The sequence below is a fragment of the Pyrgilauda ruficollis genome, unplaced genomic scaffold (assembly GCF_017590135.1).
Source record: "Pyrgilauda ruficollis isolate IOZ18807 unplaced genomic scaffold, ASM1759013v1 scaffold5, whole genome shotgun sequence".
Lineage (NCBI taxonomy): Eukaryota > Metazoa > Chordata > Aves > Passeriformes > Passeridae > Pyrgilauda > Pyrgilauda ruficollis.
The window spans coordinates 8,135,079-8,158,845 of NW_024526599.1; the positions used below are offsets into that span (position 1 = coordinate 8,135,079).

Genomic DNA, 23,767 nt, shown 5'->3' on the forward strand with positions numbered 1-23,767 from the left:
AGATCCTGTATGACAGTAAATCCCTTATGCGACAACATCACATGGAGCAGACAATGAATTACCTCAGAAAGTGACTTGACAGGAGTGTGGATCCCTCCATCTGTCATTTGCACAGAGAAAAGACAGGGCACAGCCATGCTAGCATCACAGGTAAAGCAAGGAAAAGAACAGATTCTCCCAAAAAAATAAGTGTTTTCTCTGCCTCAAGAGATAATTTAATTTAGCATTTGACTTAACACAATGAAGCGGAATAAGAGCATTAACACGCTCAGTTGCTTTGATTCAGCAGCCTTCATATAACTGCCTAGGCAGCACTAACTCAACAACTTTCTGTCTGCTGCCAAGCTAGCACGAAGCAGATAAAACTACAGTAGCCCTGAATAACTAACAAATACTTATTAGTATATACTCACATATATAATTAATGATAATATTTACCAAGCATAAGTACTATACATTTTTATATTAGATATACATGCACACTTTCTGTATATTGATACTACAATTGTTGCCTGGAAATAAAACATTAGATGATAATTAAGACATTATAAAAAATTCTTCCTTGATTAAAAGATTTGCCTCCCAAGATTACTTCTTAAAATTAGAATGCAAACAAGACATAAAACATAGTTTCAAAGATTTTCTATGTCTCCTTTTATATTACATTATAGGCTAGCTCAGAGTCAGTGATGATTACTGTTTACTCTTGTCCTCTGTTCTGAGAACGAAGAACATCACAACCTAACTGGATTAGCTATTGACCACCTGTAAGAAGGCAGCCACTTGCATAGGGTTTTGGCTCAAAAGAAAAAAAAAGATTACAAAATAAAACCACGAGAAAAAAAAAATCACTAAGTAAAAGCATTTTATGCTCATTTCTATGATATCCTTGCATCGCACAGAAGAGTAAAGATGGGACTTGAAAATTTTCTTAACTGGTTTAGACTCATGAGCCTGGGGTAAGAGAAACCTAGTGTCTGACCCTGAGTTCTTTCTGAAATGCAAACTGAACTCCTCTCAGGATCCAAAGTTAAATGTATTCCAGACATCCATACTAGACAAATTGATTTTATCTGAAATTCCCTTTTTAAACGAAAATGCCAACCCAGTCACAGAGCAGAGAAGACACTAACCTAACTTGTGCCTAACTAGAATCACCTCTAAAACAACAATGCTTCTATGGTTAACCATAATAAAGTCATCATACAATGTGCTACATATTCCACCAAAATTACTTCAAACTAAATAAAAAAAACTTTGCTGAGAAATTAGTATCTTTATAAATACTATACTTTTTTTACCAGTTTTCCCCTGCTGCTTCTCCAGTGCAAGAAATGGCTGATTTTCTTGAGATTCATGGTGGCAATTAGATAATCTGAATGTTCTACTCTGTCACATCCATACATGCCTCAATTTTGGAGGGTATGATAATCCTCTTCCTGCTAAGGTCACTGAGTCTTTCTTCTTCCACTATATTGGAACTGCAAAATGAAACAGCAAACAGGATTCTCTGCTCCCAGACAAAGGAGCATCATGACCTACATAACTTACCCAAGGCTGTATTTTTCTCTAGGGAACAGTTACTGTTTCCATCTCAAACTCTGATACCATCACTTCATCGTCTTATGCTGGAGGGATGGAAATTATTAATGTCCAAGTAATGTCAGGGTCAGAATGGTACTGAGAGCAAAAATGAGGTACACCATAAAGAGAGTATAATGTGTATATATGGGATACATTGCAAGAACACCAAACACGCAATAACCAAAAACAGAGCTATCAGTGCACATGGTACTGTACCTCTTTTGGATATAATAGTGGCAGAGATGAGTGTTGCAGAGTGTCAAAAAGTAGGAAAAAATATACCCTTCTGTTCTCATCACTGCAGAAAGCATTTACCAAGACCAAAGATCAAGTGCATCACTATGTGCTGTGGAGACTGCAGGGTATCATAAATAAATGTAAAACTATGAATTAAACACATCACAGTGAAGAGTATAACTGAGAAACTAAACACAGAAAAGTGCTCACAAAAGTCATTTAATAAAGATTTGCTTCTATATAAAGGGGTGTACTGTTACACAGGACAGCCCAGGAAAGGTGCAATTGAGAATGCGAAGATCCAGTAGACAGGTTTAAAAACTCTACAGTCTAGGTATAATTTTCAATGGCAAATTGAAAGCCTCCCTGAGGTTAAACATTCACATAAAGGAGTCAACTGGAAAGTCACAAAACATACTCTTTTTCTACTGAAGAAAAGACTTTGGTTTTTTGCAGGTTTCACATGCATGCAAGTCTCACAAAACAGATTTGAGACCACCTAATGTACATACTAAAAATTGAGTAAATAGTATTAAACAGATATAGGTAGCATTCTTCTTCTCTTTAAAGAAAATATTAGCTGCACATTTCCAAAACACAGACCTTCATAACAACTAATTCTGGTATCAAGCAGCAGTTTCATTCTGATGATTAAGAAGTTTCTAGATTTTTGTCTCCTACTTCCCACAGCAGGAAACTCAAGAGTGAAATCTTGCTGATTAGAATGCAAACAATAGTCTTTGAGACTTAATATAAGCAAACTTAAGACACTTCATAACTGTAATTGATCCCATAGTAGTTTCAGCCTTTAGCAGGGCAAGTTATTTTCTGCCCATGTACTCGCAACTACTCAGGTGGGCACAGAAGAGTCAGAAGATTCTGTGTCCAAGTTCAAAGCTGCAGTGTGGGACAGTTGCTCACTCCCGCCCATCCCTCTGTGTAACTGGCTGGCTTTCTGCTAGTAAACAGCAAGCATTGTACACTAGGCAAGGTCAGAGTGGACAGGGCTGGTGTCCCTGCCCATTGCAGAAGGGTTGGACCCAGATGGTCTTTAGTAACCCCTTCCAGTCCAAACCATTCTGTGATTGATAATTTCCATCCATTTCAAACCTCAGCCACCGAACAGCAGATCTTAATAAAGCATTTTTGCAAAACGTTGCCTAAAAAATGCAGAGCATCAGATTCACAGGAAAATCAACAATATTATTCTTCCATAGTTCCAAAAGATCTCATTTATGGCAAGTGAAGGCTACCCCATATTCAAGAACTCTGAATAAGCCATGCAGTGATTGAGATAAAGAAAGATCATTATTCATGCTTTCCAGATTATGTATTTGCCTTGACAGGTAAACTGTTCTGAAAAAGCCTTGTCATCATTGGCAGTGTTTTCCATTTTTTCACCTGTCACCGTAACAAATTTATTACCAACTTTTTTGTGCAGATTCATCAATCCTCTAAATTAGATTATGTGCATCACTAAATTCACTAGGCAAGAATAACTGACTACACCTTTGAGTTGCAAAGAAATAGAAAATGGAACCTGGAAACATCTAAATATAACCTCCAAAAAGCCCTCCTTATTTCTTATTTTCATCTGTAGGTCATTAATATGCATCCTGGCATGAGTGCCTTCAATTATTAAAAAGGCCTTATCTAAGGCAAAAATCCCAACTTTAGAGAAGATTTGTTAAAAATAATTCTCAGGGGATTTTTGCATTAAAAAAAAAAAAAAAAAAAAAAAGTAGATATTCCTTGATAACATTCTCAAAATAAATTGTACAATACAAAATGCTTCACTTTACCCCCTAAGGGAAAATGACAGCAACTAAGACTCTCATTAGCACTAGTTTCCAAACAACTAATAAAGGAACAATTCTTCAATTCATCTTACATCCAGTGAAATGGAAGCACTCATTATTTTCTGCAGCAAGTCCAACTCTTGCAACAGCATGATTATTTTGTTTATAAAAATCTGAGGTACAATGAAAGAATACAATAACATAAATGAAAAGCTAGGCTTCCCAAAAAACAGTAATTCAGGCTAGGCTATTCATGTCTCTCAGCATCTAGACACCAAAAAAAAAAAAAAAACCAAAAAAACTGCAGTGAGAAAACAGAACTCCAGAACAATGATAGTAATGAAAAGATTAGTTTGGGCTTGGATGGATTTCACAGACCACCTGGCCCACCTCTCCACTCAAATTTTTTGGACATTACATCTCACAGGCCATTGTCCACAGTCAAATTCTGAATCCCTCAAAGACTGGAGATTCCACCATCTCTCCAAGCAATCTATGGCAGCATTCGCTGGTTCCCACACCATTTGTCAGAGATTTTCTTTAAGAAACCTGTTCATCCTTTTGCTGTTCACCTCCAAGACGAGTCCATCCCCTTCCTGCTGCTGACTCTTGTCTAAATTAAAGACAGCAAAAGTACCACTTTTGTTTATAAGCTTAAGAGGAATTCTGTCAAACGTGCAATTACATTTTCCATTTCCCATGTTATCAGTCACAGTAATTTATACAGTCCAAAAGTTTACTGCATCCATACTTCTATTTGTAAATCTCAGCTCTTTGAAAAATCAAGGCAAACCTTCCCCTAAGCCTCTCTTTTCCTCAAGTCTCTCCCCTCCATCCCACGCCTTAAGCTCTTTCTGAAAGCAGTCCATGAAGAAATGCCCCAAGAAAGGGGAGTAACTAAAAATATTACAGAAGTGGCACAGCTCTATTATAGCTTTCCAGGTCGAATGTTAGAACAGACAATAAGAGTCAGAAATAGAGAAATTTTCAACTACTAGAAAATATTCTTATTTCCTCTACTTTCTCTACTAGAAATTGACCAATCACAGCCCTAAGGCTAGCAATCAGGCAAGTGCACACAAAAACAGTATTGCAGTTAACAACCAAGAATTAGTCAAACGCCTTAGATTGCAGCATATTTCTATCAAACTACATTTTGTAACCCAGCTTTATTGGCTTTGCTACATGCAAAACCATTGTTATGGGGAAGGAGAACACATCTTCATTTAAGAAAAATCTTAACAGCCTAATCAAAGAATTATAAATACAGATCTAATTATTGCAGGCGAACATTACTATACATAAAAAAACACCAGTTGCAATAGTAGTAATAATTAAGACTCTTGTACCTGCACTTCCTCCTAGTACTTCACTCCTGCTCCTGGTGTTAATTCTTCAACTCCCCTCTGGATCTTGAGGCTGATGATATCTGTGCCAGAGACATACAGCAAGCCACTGGCATCCCAGGTCCAAGTGTGATATTGACAGTTTCTTTCTCTTTACCGCATAATTGACTTGAAAACACTTACACATTTGATAATTCACTTGTAACATCTCTATCATTGTACCATCCCTTATCACTGGGAATGGTTCGTATCTGGGTTACTGCTGAGATAGCCAGAAATGCAGCCCCTTGCCCTTTCCCCTGAAACATTTACAACAAACTAGAACTGGGCATTCTTTTTACTACAAAAAATAATCTGCAGGAACCAAGTTAACCATGAATGTCTGGAATGCTGCTCTTCTGAAACTATTTGTTGCCAGTGTAGAGTACCTTAACCTTAGCTTGCCATAAACTGATATCTATATAGCCTTCTCAGCTGCACACCCATGAAACAGTAGTTCTAGATATATCAAAGAATATTGTTACTTAAATGCATTACAGCAAACTTTCAAGTCTGAAATTAAATTCTAGTTCTGAGTTGCACCATCTTGGACAATGCGGTCTCCTCCTCTCCGCATTAAAATTTTGCTGCATTCTTAAAGCTATTAGGAATTAAAGTCTAAACAACACCTGCACAGCTTACTTAGACTTTACATGTTTAAAGTAATAAGGTCAAAATGAATTTGAGAACAGAAATACATACTGCACACTTTTATCAGTTCAAGGTGACTGTATCGGTAAAGATTAAAAAATCATCACAACTAGTAATGACTTTTCAGCAGAAAAATAATCCTTAAGATGACTGCCCCACAAGTACTTTTTCCTCCTGTTTAAAAAATGTTGCTGCATTGTTAAGGTCTTCCCTCCTAGTCAGGCAGTCACTCCCATAGAGACTATGGAAGTGCAATTGCGGAACCTGCTCTTTGGACAGGTGGAGGACAAGTGATCCTTCGTTGATAACTTTACCTCCCTCCCAGAAACAAACTGGGAGAATTGATGAACCTCATAATTTCAGAAGAGACAGTTTAGACTGTAATCAAACAGCAAACTAGTGCCATCTGCACTTACGAATTTAAACAAGGGAGTTCTGAAACGGCTTTCTCTCCGACAGACCTGATGACTTCTTCCTAGAAAGGCTGACAGCACACTCTAGTAGGTATTTATGAGCATCTCTGCACTAGGAGCTAGAGAAGCTACTGACAAGCTAGAGAAATTATGCTGCTTTTAGATTCTAAATTAGATGCAAAACATCCCATGAATAGGTTGATCTTCTAAAACCACTGCAGAAGACTGAATGTGACACAGCAAGTCAGCCACTGGTCCAAATTCAGATCTAAGTACTCCTGATATTTTTAAAAAAGAATCATCCAGATGTAGTCTTTTAGTTAATATGAAATTAGTGAAGTATTGAAAGCTGGGTAGTGGTTTATGCCTTACATAGAGTGAAAAACCTAGCTCAAAATTTAGATGTCAGATTTTCAGTTCCCATGTAGGTTTCAAAATCTGCAGAAATTGAGAAAAATGTTTTCGCATAGCAATACACCATAATTCCAAAAATATTATAATACTGTCTCTGTGAAATACCCTCATTGCTACTTAACAGCAGTTATATAAACTCTTACTTTTATTACAAAACAGATTTCCACCACTACATACCAATCTCCAAAAGGCTTTTATTTATCATCTTAAAGTAGCAGATATTATAAAAATAAACTATTACTCAATATTCAGTTACTTTTATCATATACATTTCTTTTTGGAAACAGAAAACATACATGAAAAAAAAAAATTCCTACAGATGCCCCACAAAGCACAAAACTCTGCATTCGTTCTACCTCTGCAGTAAAAGAAAGCATCTCCAAAATAAGGGAATGCAGTCCTGGCAGGCTGAGGCTGTTCTTTCTCCGTGTAAACTGCAGTGCTCTACATGGGCCCGCATGGAATCTCATAAAGGCCTGAAGTGAGGAGGATGGCTGTCTGGAGGAGGTGGCGGTGGTGGTGGCGGTGGTGGTGGCAGAAATGAGTAGGATGAATTGTACGTGTTTGAGCCTGTCCACATATTCATATTTGAAGGCGGAGGGTGGAATTGATGCCAATCATTGGCATAACCAAAATCTGGAGGAGGAAAGGCATACTGCTGCATCATTGGATTTTCTCTTCTGTGAGGTGGTGGAAACACTGGTGGCTCCTGGCGTATCTTCCAGTCTGAAAAGAACGGTGGTGGTCTTACTTGTGGTCTGAAAAACCCTCGAGGGCCAGATGGAGGAGCAAGCAGATCCCTGGAGAACCCTCTGCCACGGTATCCCCTTGAGTAACTTGAAGCAGGCTGTTGCAGTGAGTGATGAAGTTCTTTATTCTCACCTAAAGAATAAACAAATATAAGAACCACCCCAAACAGAGCCATATTATTATTTTGGAAAGATCAGGTTTAGTCTTCACAAATCTTTGAAGCTGAAGTCAATGAAATTTGTAAAGCAATCTTATCAACAAATAATGCTGGCAACTAATACATGAAGAATAAAATAGTAACAGCAAATCTAGTTTAGTAACTAATGTTGATTGATAGGAGTAATATAAAAAGGATGATCCTGAGAGTTGCAAACTCAGTCTTTAAAAAAGAAATTTCATCTTCTTTCCCTCCAGACTTTTCATTTGTATAAATGGATCTCAGGAACACACAAATTTTAAGTATTTTGGAAGCTTTTAAAACAAGATTTTAGAACAACACATTTTAAAACTAAAGATAAATCAACACTGCATTACACTGAAGGGGTATCCAGCTTTCAGCCCCAATTTGGTATAACAGCATAGACACAAGACACAAGAAATTATTCAAGCTCACAATAATAAAATTAACTTACTCTATCAGAAAAAGGACAGTCTCTACCTCTAGCCAATTAGCTTTCAGCATTCATCTTTCTAAGACAAATTCTTCCTTGTACAACTCACTCTAAGCATATATTTAATGCTCATAACATACTGCCCCTTTATATTATATAAATATCATAGCAGATTTACTGGTATTAGGACTATAAAATGAAAAGCACTGAAATACTAAAAATGCTCCGAAGAGTTGTTAAGATATTCAAAAAGCTGCAGAACTTAAACCCTCAGAAGGATTTTATGGCTGGGAGCAACAAGGTATTCAGGAATATAACACTGCATAAAATCACTGAAATTTAAAAACCTGCGTGAACCTCATCCTTGGTACTAGACTACACAGCTTTTCAAAGGTTTTTAAGTCTGGAATGGTAGCTGGATACCAGAACTTCTACTCATTTTCATGGGGGATTAAGAGTTAAGATTCCATTTGTACAAGCAGGCCTCTTGGAAGCACTGAAGTACTTGAGTAAGTATTTTTGTTCTTTCATCAAATACTGTAATGAGACAATTTTAATACACTCATGTAAGTCTTAATCTGAGACCAACTTTGTGCCTCAATTTGTGACATATCATTGCTGTTGAATTCTACAGCCAAAACAAACTGCACACAATTTCCATCTGTGCCATATTATTTACAAAAAAACCAAAAAAACAGCAAATCTAAACCTATCTTCCTTGACAGAGTGCAGCAGTTCCTCTTGCTATGTTCCCAGTTATGGAACACAGTAACACCCAGTAACAGCCTCAGGAAGCCCTAGGCAAAGGCAGGTCTGCAATAAGCTGGTAGAACAAGGATGTGGTGAAAAACACACATATGCTGGATTAACAGAAAAAAATAACCATCAGTAATGAAGAGAAAGTGCAGCACAATTCAGATCCATCTCTTAAGGGGAAAAAAACCTGTCAAAATCATAGGGCAAAAGCCAGTCCAAGAAAGACTGTGGCTTTTATTTGATTGATACAACGAAGGATTGTACTGCACAAAAAGTATTAAAGGACAGCTACTGATCTCCCAGATCAAGAAAAAAGGGTTTCAGCAGGGCACAATGCATATTAGCTTTACAAAGGAAGAGCAGCAAACTCACAGGAGTCTGTCTGAGAAATTCAATGGGGGAAGCACCATGCTGCAGACAGCTGAAGCAATCTGGTAAGTAAGCAGCAGAAGAAGGTAAGGGATGACAGTCGTATTTAAGGGGAGAGGTATAAAAAGCATGCACCCAAAGCAGACCAGTGAGAACAGAAAAAGAAGAATGCAATATGAATTATTCAACTAAAATGGCAATCAAAAATCAAAGTTCTGTCAGTAGAGAGGCATGAGAGAAGAGAAAATTTCGTTATGGTAAACAGAGCACAGCTGCAAGCATGCACCTGGAACAGACACAACAGCAGCAGGAGAAAGGAGAGTAAAGAAGGCTATTCATACTACGAAAATCTATACACAGCTTTGTTCATCTAATGACTGCATTAGGTAAACACAACGGTTCTCAGCAGGCTACAAAATTAAGAGTAATTTAGAAGAGTATCTGTATGTCATGGGTGAGGAAGAGCTTCCTTTTAGACAGAGGAGTAAATTCTCCCTCTAAGACGCGTATCTACTCCCTTGATCGCAAAGAAGTGGATTTCCAAAAACTGCACATGGCCTTCCTCTGTCTTCTCCCAGCACTCAAAGGCTTTAGCTGAACCCCAACCAAATGGTGGCACCTGCTCAGAATCCTCACCAGCACTTTTCTAAGAGCCTCTGACTTTCCCCTGACAATTGCTCTGCTGCTATACCACTTCCCTTCCACAGGGCTTCCATTTCAACAGAAAAAAATTTTTCTTCTAAAATAATAAACACAGAATGTAGCCACAAACTCAAATGTAAGTATAAAAAGTAGAGAATTACTATTAATTGTAGAAAATCTCAATCACTAAGATAGTTATAAATAGGCATTCCTAACTTAGATTAACAGACAAAAGCATTCACATAGCATTCACTCACTTGACGCAAGTGTTTCTGATCTGACTTTCTTCCTTCCTTGACTTTGAGACTTCTTTTTCTTCTGTTTTGCCTCTCTTTCTACTTCATCATCACTGAAATCCAAAACCTGATAAAAAAAAAAAAAATCAGCTGGCTTCTCAGCACAAGAAACTAACACTCCAAAAATTTATAATAACACAATTGATGCATGACTCAGTTATCCTTTCTAATTTTCCTGAAAAGAGCAACATTCCAGTGCTGAACACAAATGTTTGATTGCCTAGATGTTACTAAGAAAAGAAAAGGAGCTGGCTGGTTACTGCCAAGAAAAAGCTTTCAAAGAGTAAATGCAGATAAAGTGAATGAAAAAATGGATTTTTAAAATAAATAAAAATTAACTTGGCAACTAATACATAATTCAGCATTACAACTACATTAAAAAATTTCTACTCTAAAATTGTCACTACACTGGAATATTCTGCACTATATTTAAAAACACTTTCTGTTGAATACCAATAGCAATGAAATTTTCAGCTTTGAGGAATGTTGTCATTTACAACAGATTCAATGTCCCTGCAATGTTTTCTTCTTGTTACACAAGGTTTTGTTACCTTTTGAATCCTAACTTACATGACTGAGGATAAAACAAAACAAACAGACATATCTTTAAAATACTATGGCAGACACAAGGCTTACAGGAATTTCAGCTGCTTTGTATATGTTTAAAGTAGAAATTGCAAGGAAAAGTGACTCAACTGTAGTGGTGTAAAACAACTCAATAAAACTACCAGCCTTGTGATTCTTACTGAATACTCACAAAATGTAGAGCTGATGTGGAGTTAAGGACCACTGACATTAAGTCATTGAAGAAATATTTATAGATTCTAGAGCAAATGATGTCAATGGTCACAAGGAGCTCCTAATTCTACATGACCCTGTATGACAGCCTTTTTTATGGAAGAAGCCTATCTCCTCTCCTGGAACTCTTGTTTTATAACAGCAAACTGTAGGGTAAGCTTACTACGAAGTCATTTAAAGAATGCAACAGAGATTTCAAGTTAACTTTGAAGAGCAGACAGCTTAAATGTCCAAGGAGTGAGTTTACAGAGTACTAGTAAGCCTTTAAAGACAATTGCTTGTGGTCAATTGAAGACAAAGCTGCAGTGAAAGAATGACAGGGACAAAAATTCCCTAGCAGAAGCAGAATTATTGGAGAAGGTAAAAGCACTGCTACCCAAAGTTAAACATTCACGTTGTCAAATATATTCTTGAAGGACTTGAGGAAACGAAGATACACAATTTTGCCAACTGCAAAAAGCAAGCAGATAGACAGGTAGTACTCTCTACACTCACTATGAGACCTCTCCAAGGTCCATGATCCTTTCTTTCAATGAAGAGGTACAAGACTTGCCTCCATAAAAAGATAAGCTTACTAATTACTTGCTCTGCACAGAATATTTTCCACATATGACTTGTGTAAAAACAATAAACAAAAAAAGCCCTCTATAGTTACTTCAGGTGGTGGTTCTTGGTCATTCTTCCAAGATGCATCTGAACCTTTTTCCCTGAAAGAAAAAAAACAACACAAAACACAAATTAGACAATCCAGATAAAGGAAGGCTAGCACCTTCTATATGGTACCAGGTCTCCCAGAACAGGAGCTTCCTCTTTTCAAAGAGTTATTTAGTTTTTAATATTGTTTATGAGCAAACATTAACATATAGGTCAACTCAGGGCTTCACTACTCTTGAAAAATCTTCCCACTTCAAGTGATGACTGAACACTTCAGTCAAATATCCTAACACTGAGTTTTAGTCAATATTCTCTAAACAAATCCTTTTGAACCTTAATTGCTTTAAACCTGAACTGAGGTAGCTCACTGCAACTTTCTGATGCTAACTGTTGACAACAATCACAAGCATTCTTATTCTTCTGGTTTCAGAACATGTATTCTCAGTTTAAAAAAACCTACTCATTCAGCGGGACACATGAACTCATTCAGCGGGACACAGGCTTTCAGTATAACTACAGCAAAGTAAATTCAGAACCAGAAGACCTACAGTGCTTGGCTTACAATCTTATTAAGACAATGTTAGCTAGGTAACTAGGTTTCACCTTTTATTTTTTGCAAACGTTAAAATAAATTGCAATTTAAAGACACAAAAACTCAATTGTCTTGCCTGACAAGCACCAAAATAAATTTGGGTTAGTCTAATTTATTTAACCCACAGCAAAGTCCTTCACTAAAGATCAAGTAATTTCTTTGATTAGCAAAGAATTTGTGAAACACATTTAAATTACACTGTCAGTAGTCTTGAAGTTTTTCTCCATGCTGCTCTCAAATTTTATGTGTTTTGGTCTGAAATGTCAAGGTACAATCCTTATCTACGCAGAAAAACTGTATAAAACACTGCAATACTGAAAATTTTTACTTGCAAAATGGAACCCCACAGCTAAAAACATCTATGTGTTCAGTGTAAAATGCCTTCAGTCACTGCTCCAATAACCAAGAGGTTTTATGTATCCATCAAGTCAGCAACAATCAAGTAGCAGTAACTACAAAAAACTACATAACCATCAGCATCAGCAGCCTTTACTTCAGAGGTGCTTATTCAGAGCCATGAGAGCACTGGCAAGTCATCTGGAGTTACTTTGTGCCTCAATCCCTAACTATAAAACTGAAGTTCAACCTCTACATGTCCTTCTGAGATTATGAGTAAAAAGGAAGGCAAGGAAGACATTTTCAAGTTCAATTAGAAGAAAACATTACAGGGAAGAACATAAGGACTCTATACAAGTTATTTCTCAGCTGTAGAAAACTCATTTTATTACTACGAACTGAACTGTTTCTTCCTTTCATCTTGTTATTTTGGAGCAACACATGCCTGCCAGAAATACTAGAGCTCACAAGAATTGCCAAGACCTACAGTCACTCAGCAATATGTAACATCACTGACGGCAAACTTTAAACCATTCAAGGTCAGGAAGCTTATCTCACTGTCCCAAAGCAGCCTTCCTCATTTCAGCAAACAAAAACTGCTTTTCATGCTCCAAGGTATTTAGTATCTTCTGCAAAGAACAATATAGTTTCTTTTGACTTGTGAAGTTACATACTGTAAGATCTTGAAGTCTAACAAAAGGTAATTCACAGGAATCATGAAAATACATGAGCTTTTTTAGAACTGGGTTTCAGACAATACAACACAAACCTATCTTTAGCAACAAATTATTTTGCATTCACGAAGTTTTACACTACACTTTCACTTATTTTTCTATAAAGTGTAAGGCTTATTCATAGCACTGCAACTTTGTACAATGCAAGCAGATTGCATTTCAGATTTCTGAAAAAGCTTCAAATTCAGTCTTTCTTTCAGATCTTAATATTGATTCCTTTCCTTTTCAAAGAACCATCACAGTTTTGAAACTTTAAGCCTGTAATACTTCACAATCTGGTCTGCACACAGCAAAACTAAGAAAAAGCAGAAAATAAAAATTATTGGTTATGAAATTTGCCATCTACTAAGGTGCAAACATCTTCTAGTGGATCACTGACAAAGCCTGACTTTTCACTATTCAGGTCACATTCCTATAGCATTGAAGTGTCTTCATACAGCATTACAGCACAATTCAGAAAACAGAAATTCTTCATCCATTTTTAATGAAACCTATTTAGTGAAAAGGCAGCTTCACTCAATAGCACCAAATGCTTCACACAAGCTTAAGAAACTGGACTGACAGAACTCAGAAATAAATTATTGTTTTAGTGTACTGTAACTTAAGTCACACTACTCATCCTAATCAAGGCAAGAAACACTGTCTGAAGCACTGTTCAGCTGTGCTGGTAAGCTATGGAAGTCTCAAGTATCTTACCCAGGTTTCAGGTTTTTACCACCTAAGACAATGAAGTACTACCAAATGAAAAATGGTTTCCCAAACTATTTCCAAAGCATGAAACAAAGTAAAACACAAGTCTCCCATCTCAGATGCTGAGTACAGCACACAGATATTGATGCAGCAAGCAGATGATTAAAGTCTGTGCACTTTACTGGGCTAAGCAACAAAGTTTAATAGCACAAATCAAAGACCAGCTGGCACCAAAATGCTGCAGAAAAACAAGCATCAGAGCAAGCAAGTGATCTATTTTGGTCCTCACTGAAGGAAAGAAAATATGCTTGTTGCTTGCACAGAAATAAGGAAGTTAAAAAAAAAAGATTCCTGCAGGTCTGACTAAAGAAAAGAACTATTCAGTATGAATACTGGCACAGCTGTAATGAAGGCAGGCAATTAACCAATCCCTGAGAACTAATCCTAATAAACAGACACTAAGTCACTTCTATGACAAAAGATATCTAACCTATAGTTATTTCAGATGATTGCTCATCAATAATTAGAACATTAATATCTAGCTGTCATTCATTATGTTTTATTTCTTAGTCTGTATCTTTGAGTACACTTTCCTCTAAATGGCATCAAGTCCTATTTATGCATGCTACTTTCCTCAGACTGGGATACACAAACAGTGCTGAGAAGTTTCTGAACCTCATACTACCTTGTCACTCAAATCCCTCCTCTCTTGCAAATTTAGAGGGTAATTTCTATCTAGAATTGTTATCCTCCAATTTTGAAATTTATTGATAATTACATTTCAATTCCAGCCTTATGAAATAAAAATACAACTTAATACAAACTTGTTCAGAAGCAAACAAGTTTATTATCAGTTCTGAAACTATAAAGGAATCTAAAGAACAACAAAATCTGGCAAGTGCATCTTGAAAAACTCTTTTCTTGTACTCAGGAATATGTGTGTCAGAGGGTACGGAGGAAGTATGAATGAAGTTTTCTAGTTGTGGTATTTTAATTAACAGCAGCATAAAAAGAAAGCAAGCTTAGTATATTAACTAGAATAAGCTAAACTTTAGTAATTACAGCACTTAAAAGACTTGCAGTTTACAGCTACTCTTTTTTGTACTCCAAGGCAAAATAGTACTGTCTTGTTATTACAAAATAGTTGAGAATATTTCAAGGAAACATACAGTGTTAAGCTTAGTATTAGAGTTTCTCACTGAAGACTCAACTTTAATGCAACATTTTTGCTATATAAGAAAACATTATAAACAGATTAGAAAATAAATCAGACTCACTGTTTTAGTTTTTCTGCAAATATATACTGGGTGAAGTCCTCTACTGATGGAGCAAAATACATGCTATCTTGCACATTAATACCTTTCTCTTTGATGTGCTCAGAGCTGTTAAATCTTATCACATAAAAAGGATGTGAAACAGGACCAAATATCTCAAATATCTGAAAGAAATAAAATTAAAATGCTTAAGTAAACTACAAATAAATTAGTAGCTAATTTCATTGTAGACAATGATATTTAAGAAGTCCAATATATTTTCAAAATGCAGCATTAAATAAAAGTTCCTTTCGCACTTTTTCATTACTGAATTTTGTTTGACAGTGTACTTCCCCAACTACTGTTTTTTATGATGTGGAACAGTAAGTTCTCATATCCTTAGCAATCCTTCCTTTTGTCAAATCTCTGGTTTTCTCTGTTATGTTTTCAAGTCTTGTAACGCTTGGAACAATCTCATAATTTTTTCCTCCAAGTTCATCTTAACAAGATGCTTTTACAACAGTTACTGCTTGTTCCCCAATTCCATGGAGAGCAGACAATCCTGCCATGTTTTACAGAACATCTGCAATTCAGGCTAAGTTTGCTCCACTCACATCTAGCATTTAGAGATATTTCAGTAGTAACCATTGTGGATGATGGCTTTTCTTCTACAGAAAATGGAAGATTCAGTACAACGACCCTCTCAGCAAACATTCTTCCCTGACCTTAAATCAGAACAGCACAGCATAGAAGAAAACATTCCCCATTTTTCATAAAACTTCACTCTAACCACTGCCCCTATCTGGCAGTAAAAGAGCACACATCCTGTTATTCCAAGACATCATACATCTGAAAACACTCTCTTCCTCTCCACAAGCCCTCTCAAACACTGTAAACTCACCAGATATCGTAATTCTGCAAGGATGCAATTAATTCCAGGTTAGGAATTCTTGAGATTAATAAAAACAGATGAATATAGCAAGAGTCAAAGGCACACAGAAAACCTATAAATCAAGGAAGCACTATCTTTCATTTAGTAGACTTCAACTCTACTTTCTGGAGCACTAAAGAATACTTACAATTTTATATTAAAATAACAAGTTTTTATTTTACACCCACCTTTCCTACTGCTTGCCGATCTTCTTTAAAAATTATGCTTTCCTCATTTACTGGAGGTAGGCCTATCAGTGATTCAATTATTACTAAAATGGAAATAAAAAAATAAATTAGAACTTTATGCTTCAACAGCATGTAGTTAATTGCAGTAAAACTTAAACCACACTACTACTTGTCTACTTCAGTTTGTAGAGCTGCAAAAAAATATTCTTGCACAAGTGTAAAAGTACTTATTATCACACACTCCTTCTCCAATGATACATGAGTGCTAATGTTTATATTGTTTACAGAACTATTGCTCTCTGAGGTAAAGAGAGAGAGTCGTAAGAATCACACAAGAACACAAAAGCTTTCTGGCAGTTCAGTCACAGTAGCAACTGATAGTGTTTATACATGCATGTACCCAATCTGTTAGACATTCTGCAATGTAATGCCACAGAAGTCTCATAGTACATTTGGGCCTAACGATGATTGAAATTCTCTACCTGTAAAACAACAGAATGCTCAATTAAGCTTTCTGAATGACTGTCCATCAGCAAATAAAGTCACTCAAGTATATAGTGTCACTCAGACTCCAGAAAAAGCTCAAGATCATCACGCTAAACTCACATAAAAGGACTTTCAGCAATCAACATGTCACCAAACTAAAAGTTACTGCTACTACCACAACCTGCAAAAAACTTAACGTGCCAAACAAGGAAATGAAAATTCCACAGGCTTAACAGTTCACTGAATTTCAAGAGAATTTGTGAAATCAATTTCTTTTGTGCCTACCTTTAAGATAAAACATACAATGAAAGTACCCAATGTGTTGTTCAAACGTCATGAGAAATACACCTTACCAAAAAAAAAAAAAAGACAAAAACCTCTAAACAAAAAAAACCCTACACAAAAACAACCAAACACCTCTCAGATTATGTTCTCAACTTGATTCACCATGCGTAGCTCCCAGCCTGCAGTAGGCTGAGGAAAATATATTCTGAAAATGTACAACGCACCAGTCCCATGAAACTTAGGAGAAACATTACCACTTCCAGCCTATCTGACTTACAGCTTCCCCTACCCCAAGCCATCCTAAATTATCAGCTTCTACTCTTGCACGGCCCAAAGAACAGCCCCAGGGAAAGTTTCTCATATACACCAAAGCTGTTTGTTTTCCAGGTCCCAACCCACACAGTGAATTTTTCTCTTCTATTTAAGTACCTTGAAGCAAAACACAGCACAAGTTTTGTTAAATTCTGATACACTGAGCAGAAGTTCACAGAAAGTACTGTCATTTTCCTTTTAGCTACCGCACAGCAAGCATGAACCTACACTGTTCTAGCCTCAAATTTACCTCACAGGATGAAATATCCACTTACTCACTGCACACTGATGAACTTGGAAGCTTGCTACAGAGAACAGCAGAGATTCTAAGGGACATCAAAGGGACAGAAAAAGAATACTGATTGTTTTGTCAGAATAATATTGGTAATATTTGGCTTCCAAATGAGAAATCAACTCCCCTCAGATTAGATACAAACCTGGTATACAGAGGTATCAATTTAGTTCAAAAATCAAAACAAAAATCCCCAATTAGCTGGCATCCCTAATATAGCCACAAATCAACTGAAATTGATGCCTGTTTTCAGAAGAACTGAAAAGTAACTAAAATGTGGAAAAAGAAAAGTCATAAAGCAAGGTAGTAAAATCAAGAAAATAATCACAGATGTCCTGGGGTTTATGCCATTCATATAGTTTTTCTTCATTATGATTATTAGCTTGTTTTCTAACTTTCACCAACAAATCTAATATACATGTACATAACAAAGTAGGATGCAGCTTGAAGAATTCACCTACCAGTAAACTGGTATTTGGAAACATTATACTCACCACTGAGGATTAGAATTAAGGATGCTTTTCAAAACTGCAATCTTTAAAATAGTTTTGTTTATACCTTTATATTTTAAACCAAAACTAAGAATAACAGCAAATATGATTCAACTTGTTTTTAAAACTTGTTTTCAAACTACCATTTCAGCTGAAGGCAGCCTTCTTGAAATTCCCATTATTATCAATAAGCAAGAAAGGGCAAAGTGGAAAAGAACCAGATTACTACCTTCCACACCCTCCTCCCAGCTTCCTGCAAATGAATGAAACTAAATCTCACTACAATAAAATAATGTAGAGGAATTGCCTGTATTACCTGAAGCCTTTTAAAAGAAAAATTAATAGCAGAAGTTACATACTTTCTTTTGTACTAAATTCAGCCTAAATACTTTAAAATCAAATTTGAATTTAATTTCTAATTTTCATAAGCAAACTGCTTGGAATGCAGTTCAAGCAGAAGGAACACTTGAAACAGCTTAAATACAAACATATTGTGGATGTTTTAGTAATATGAGCTTCAGCAAAACTTTGATTTCATTTATGAAACACTGAGGTCCCACACAGATCCAAAAAGATCCCTAAATCTCTATGCCTGCAGTTAAGCTTACATCCATTCTGTATCTCAATCCCATTAAGCTCACCCACCTATAAATCATGTTAGTCACACCATCCTCTGACTGCTGACAACAGGCAGCTTTCATTTGCTCAATGTGCCAGAAGTGGAATGAATAAAGATATGAATAAAGATATAAATAAACAAACAAATAAATAAATAAATGAACTTGCACTGCTGAGACACAAGTCTATTTCCTGTCCTCATCTATTAACAAGCGAGCACTTGGGACTGCACTGTACTGCATCCGTGCTTTCAGCTTCTATATATTCAGGGATTATTCAAAAGTAGCACCTACGACTGGAAGATTTTCTTAAAACACTTAAATACACTAACTGTGGGCAGTGTCAATATAAAAACCGTAATACACAGTAGAAAAAAAGGGTTCTGAATTAAAAAATTAAACATGGAAGTCACATAGAAACACATACATGTAAGCCAAATAAAAGGTAACTCAACACAAAGGTAATCTTTTAGTTCAAATTCCAATTCAGCAACCTGCTACCCCCAGAAATGGGACACCGCAGGACTGACACTTAGAAGGAACAGCTAGGAACACAATTCATGCAGAGATATAAAGAAATTGTAACAATTCAAAGCAAAGCAAACATATCTTGCCTACCTAGCTGCTCAACGACACTGGAAACTGTCCCAAAGAGCTTCAGTTCAACATTATCTGGAAGAATTATTGATAAGTCTTCAACAGGAGGCAATTTCTGCAAACATCAAGTCAATGTTTAGAATATTATATCACACAAAGGCACTTACCACTTTCTCACTGCAGAAATTTGACAGTTTGGAAAAATCCCCTGGCATTTTGAAGACTTATTTTTAAAAAATCTAGTTTGATTTGCCTCTTTCAGAATCATCCTACATGAACTCATCTTGGGGGACCACCACTTTTGAGGCAATCTCTCCTACAGAGACACTACTCTACATATTTCCTTCACAACCATGGCAGAAGCCAGTTTTATTTAAAAGAAGAAAGCAGACAACTGACAGGCATTTCATCCAAGCTTGATATACAACACAATAATTACACAATCAGAAATCAAAAAATAGGACCACTTGCAACAACATTCAATGCATCCTACAAGAAAAATGTACACTCCAAGAGGCAATATAGCATAAACTACACCAGATGCGTACCATCTGATTTAACAAAATGGAGTCTGTCCATTCATATCATGACTTGGATCATTATAGAAGATGTAAACATCACAACAACCTATACAAAGAGAATTATTTTTAGCTGAAAGTTGCATTTGGTAGTAGACATCAGAGAGAACACAAAAAGCCAAACTTCAGATACAAAAACGAGTACTACACAATATGCAAATTAGGCTTTTGCCCATATAAGGACCAAAATCTACTATCAAAGACTGTTTAACACCAAGTTCATAATCTACCTCCAATTTACCCACAAACTAAGATTTCTATGTATATACTATGCTGCTACAAATTCAGTAAAGACTTTATAAAACACAAGGCAACTAGAAAAAGCATTATCTTCAAATTCAACACCCTGATCTTAGCACTGAACTGCACTTTTAAAGACCACAACTCAAAATAAAATCCCACACAACGAGAAGAATCTTACCTCGGTTTATCAACACCTCACCTGATAATCTTCACTCTTAACAAAAGTGTTTGGCAAAGGCTTAGAGAGCAATGTAAAGAACAAAAAGGCTGAGACCTTCCCCAATACTGTACCACTAAACACAACCATAAATTCAGATAAAAACACCATCTACACCATCCATCTTCTATTGGCCAGTGATTTTTCCAATATTAAATCAAATTCACTGCTAAGACTTAACTGAGTCACTTCTGTAAGAGAATTCAAAGGCCAAAGACAAGCAGGAAGGCAACATTCCGATCCTGTATTTCAAAATGGTACTTTCTGCCACACTATATACAGTATCTGCCAATCCTTGTTTCAAAGCAAGAGATTTTTGAAACAGTTCCACTAACACTCCTTAATACATATACCTGAAAAACATGACTTTCTATGTTATTAACTGTGGCGGGTTTCACTGCACAAAAGTCAATTTTCTTCAGTGGCTGTTACGGGGTTGCATTTTGGATCTGTGCTGGAAACACTGCTGACAATACAGAGATGTTTTTATTATTGCTGAGCAGGGCTTAGACAGAGCCAAGGCCTTTTCTGCCTTTCATGCCACCCCACCAGTGAGGAGGTGCAAAAGAAGGCGGGAGGGGCACAGCCAGCACAGGTGACCTGCACAGACCAAAGGAACATTCCACACCATGTAACACCATACCCAGCATACAATGCTGGGTGAAAAAGGAGAACAAGGGACATTTCCAGGGATGATGTTTGTATGTCCAAGCAACAGTTACACACGGAGCCCAGCTTTGCCAGGGATGGTAGAACACCTGCCTGTCCTGGAAAGCGGTAAATTAATTTTTGGGTTTGCTTTGCTAGTGTGGGTGGCTTTTGCTTTACCTACTAAACTCTGTCTAGCTCAGCCTTGGAGTTTCTCTTTTATATTCTGATTCCATCCCCATCTTGACACAGGAGGACTGACTTAAAATATAAATTTTTAGCTGGGTTAGTAGGAAAGGGTTTAAAAAATACTGCACTGTACTTACATCAATAGGCAACTCATCCTTTGTCCTAAGACAGTAAGATCTGTTATCCTTCTCAGTTGGATGCCCATCTTCATCAGATACTGCTGAAGATGAAGATGAAGAGAAGAGTGTAGATGAGGAACTATCTGAATCTGTATCACTGAATAAAAAAGCAAACATGGGAGTTACAATACTGCCTTCTCACAGTTGCCGTTCTTGTAAAATCCCAACATTAGCATAACACTGAGTGAAAGTTAAGAAAATACTTATTCCAAGCAATGCATCTTGCACCAGGAAGGGGGGAAAAAATCAAATTTTTGTAAATAAATCGATTCGTTTTGTAATTCATGTCCTGTCCAAATCCCCTGGTAAATATTCACAGAGTAATTCAGTATTTCTCACTGTCACATGCGTAAGAGATGTTTATTGTCCTAGACTCTTAATATTTAAAGTAAAGAGTGGAGTAAGAAACCAGTCCTTATTCATGTTAACATGTTCGTTTTAGCAAAGGTCCAAGTTCTTCAAGGGCTAGTGGAAGAAAAAAATGTGGAGCAATTCGTCCTAGTAACTGAAGAAACACAATACAAACCTTACACAAAAAGTACACTGACATAAGCCAACTTTTGCAAAATAACCTTTCTTACCTGAAGGAAAAAAACCCCACTCCATTCTAGATTCCTGTAATACCAGTCTCATTCCCAAATAAATGGATGGCTTTCTGTTGCTCCTTTATTCCAACAAATGCCAATAGTAATGACAAGAAATAAGAGCACCTCTCCAAATAAACCTTTTGGAAAAGTCCAATACAGACTTCTTGGAACAACATCAATATAGCAGAAAGACAAAAAAAAACCAGACTAAAAGACTGATCAGTGGAGGGAGTTAGAGAAAAAACAAAACAAAGACTGAGATACATGGAAGACAGATAAGTTATGAAAATTTCATCTTTAGGGTTCATCAGCACAACAGATTTTGGAGGTAAAAAACACTAGACACAGGTGAAGCCCCTGGAATTTCACTCTCCCTCACTTCATGATATTCGAGGAAAACTTTGAACCAACAAAAGTACGTCTGAAGTCAAACTCGAATCAATTAACTGTTAATAAAGCTTTGTATCTTTAAGAGGAGATTCTTAGACTTCATTTTAGCCTTCTCTAGTCAAAAGAAGCACATGGCCATTCTGCTGCACCGACCAAATAAGAAAACACAAAACTTACTGCAACAACGAAAGTGTGCAGACTTCTAACACTGCAACAGAGCCCACATTTAACCAGTTAGCTTTCACCAACCACACTGAACATCAAAGCACAGACGCAGCAAGTAGAAGATGGAACCATGAAAAAAGGGGAGAAAAAAAAAAAAAGTTGATAATGACATCAGAGCACGTGGTATGGTGGGCAGACTCCCCACCTTGTAGGACTCTACATTCAGGATTTTCAGCAGCAACACCGCCGGTGTCCTGCCCCAAGAGCCGCAGGTGCAGGAGCACCTCAAGCCGGTGGGGCGGCCCACGCTCTCCAGGCCACAACCACCCAACTCATGCTTTCGTTAAATCCTACACCTTTACAGAACTGTTTTGGAGACCTAATTTAACAGACTCCTAGCAAACTGTAACTGAAAATTACACCTTGGATGGGAAGGAGCAAGCTCCAGAGGGTGAAACACCGGGCGCGGGGAGGCGGCGGGCAGGCACACGGGGCTCTCGGGCGCTCAGCCACAGCGCCAGCGGCCCGCGCCGCCGCCCGAGGCCTCGGCGAGCAAGGGACGACCCGAGGGGAGCGCCGGGGCTGAACCCACCTGTCCGAGTCCGACGAGGACACGTCGGCAGCGGGAGAGCGGGGCCAGGCGGGCGGCGGCGAGCGCCGCGGTCCCACGGCTGAGGGCAGAGGGGCCTGGGCTTCCCCACCGCCCTCCGCAGGGCTCTGCACCATCTCCGGACCGGCCGCCCGCTGCCCGCCCGGCCCCACGGCCAGGCTCTCCATCTGCTCCACCACTTCCTGCTGCCCACTCGGCTCCACGGCCAGGCTCTCCAGCTGCTCGCCCGACCCCACGGCCAGGTTCTCCAGCTGCTCCACCACCTCTCGCTGCCCGCCCGACCCCACGGCCAGGCTCTCCCGCTGCTCCACGACTTCCCGCTGCCCGCCCGGTCCCACGGCCGGGTCCTCCAGCTGCTCAACCGCCTCTCGCTGCCCACCCGGCCCGAAAGCCGGGCTCTCCAGCTCCCCGCCCGGCCCCACGGCCGAGCTCTCCAGCTGCTCCACTACATCTCGCTGTCTGCCCGGCTCCACAGTCAGGTCCTCCATCTTCTCCACCACTTCCCGGTGCCCTCCCAGTCCCACGGCCGGGCTCTCCAGTTGTCCCTCCATTCCCGCGCCACGCGGCCCGCAGCACCGCCCACGGCGCGCGCCACTTCCGGCCGCCACGAGCCGCCCCCGGGCGCGTGCGCCGAAGCGAGGGGTGGGCCGGGAGAGGGGCGGGAGCGGCCATGGGGCATGAGGGCGCGGCCATGGGGGATGAGGGCAAGACACAGCGCCGGGACAGCTTGGGGTGGGGTGAAACCTGCACCCGGGTTTGGTGTCTGTGGGCCCTGCTTAAAACACAAAGCTAAAGCTT

The 23,767-nt window shown here is 38.3% G+C and overlaps 1 protein-coding gene across 1 annotated transcript; it reads right to left on the reverse strand.

Moving 5' to 3' along the window:
* Positions 1–6,657: 6,657 nt before the first annotated feature.
* NAF1 (nuclear assembly factor 1 ribonucleoprotein) lies at positions 6,658–23,544 on the reverse strand. Its single transcript, XM_041480128.1, has 8 exons — positions 22,952–23,544; positions 21,176–21,314; positions 19,185–19,278; positions 16,084–16,166; positions 14,989–15,149; positions 11,361–11,412; positions 9,869–9,974; positions 6,658–7,365 (listed from the first exon to the last, which is right to left on the reverse strand). The coding sequence occupies exons 1-8, from the start codon at positions 23,518–23,520 to the stop codon at positions 6,950–6,952; spliced, it is 1,620 nt and encodes a 539-aa protein (XP_041336062.1). The 5' UTR covers positions 23,521–23,544; the 3' UTR covers positions 6,658–6,949.
* Positions 23,545–23,767: the final 223 nt, after the last annotated feature.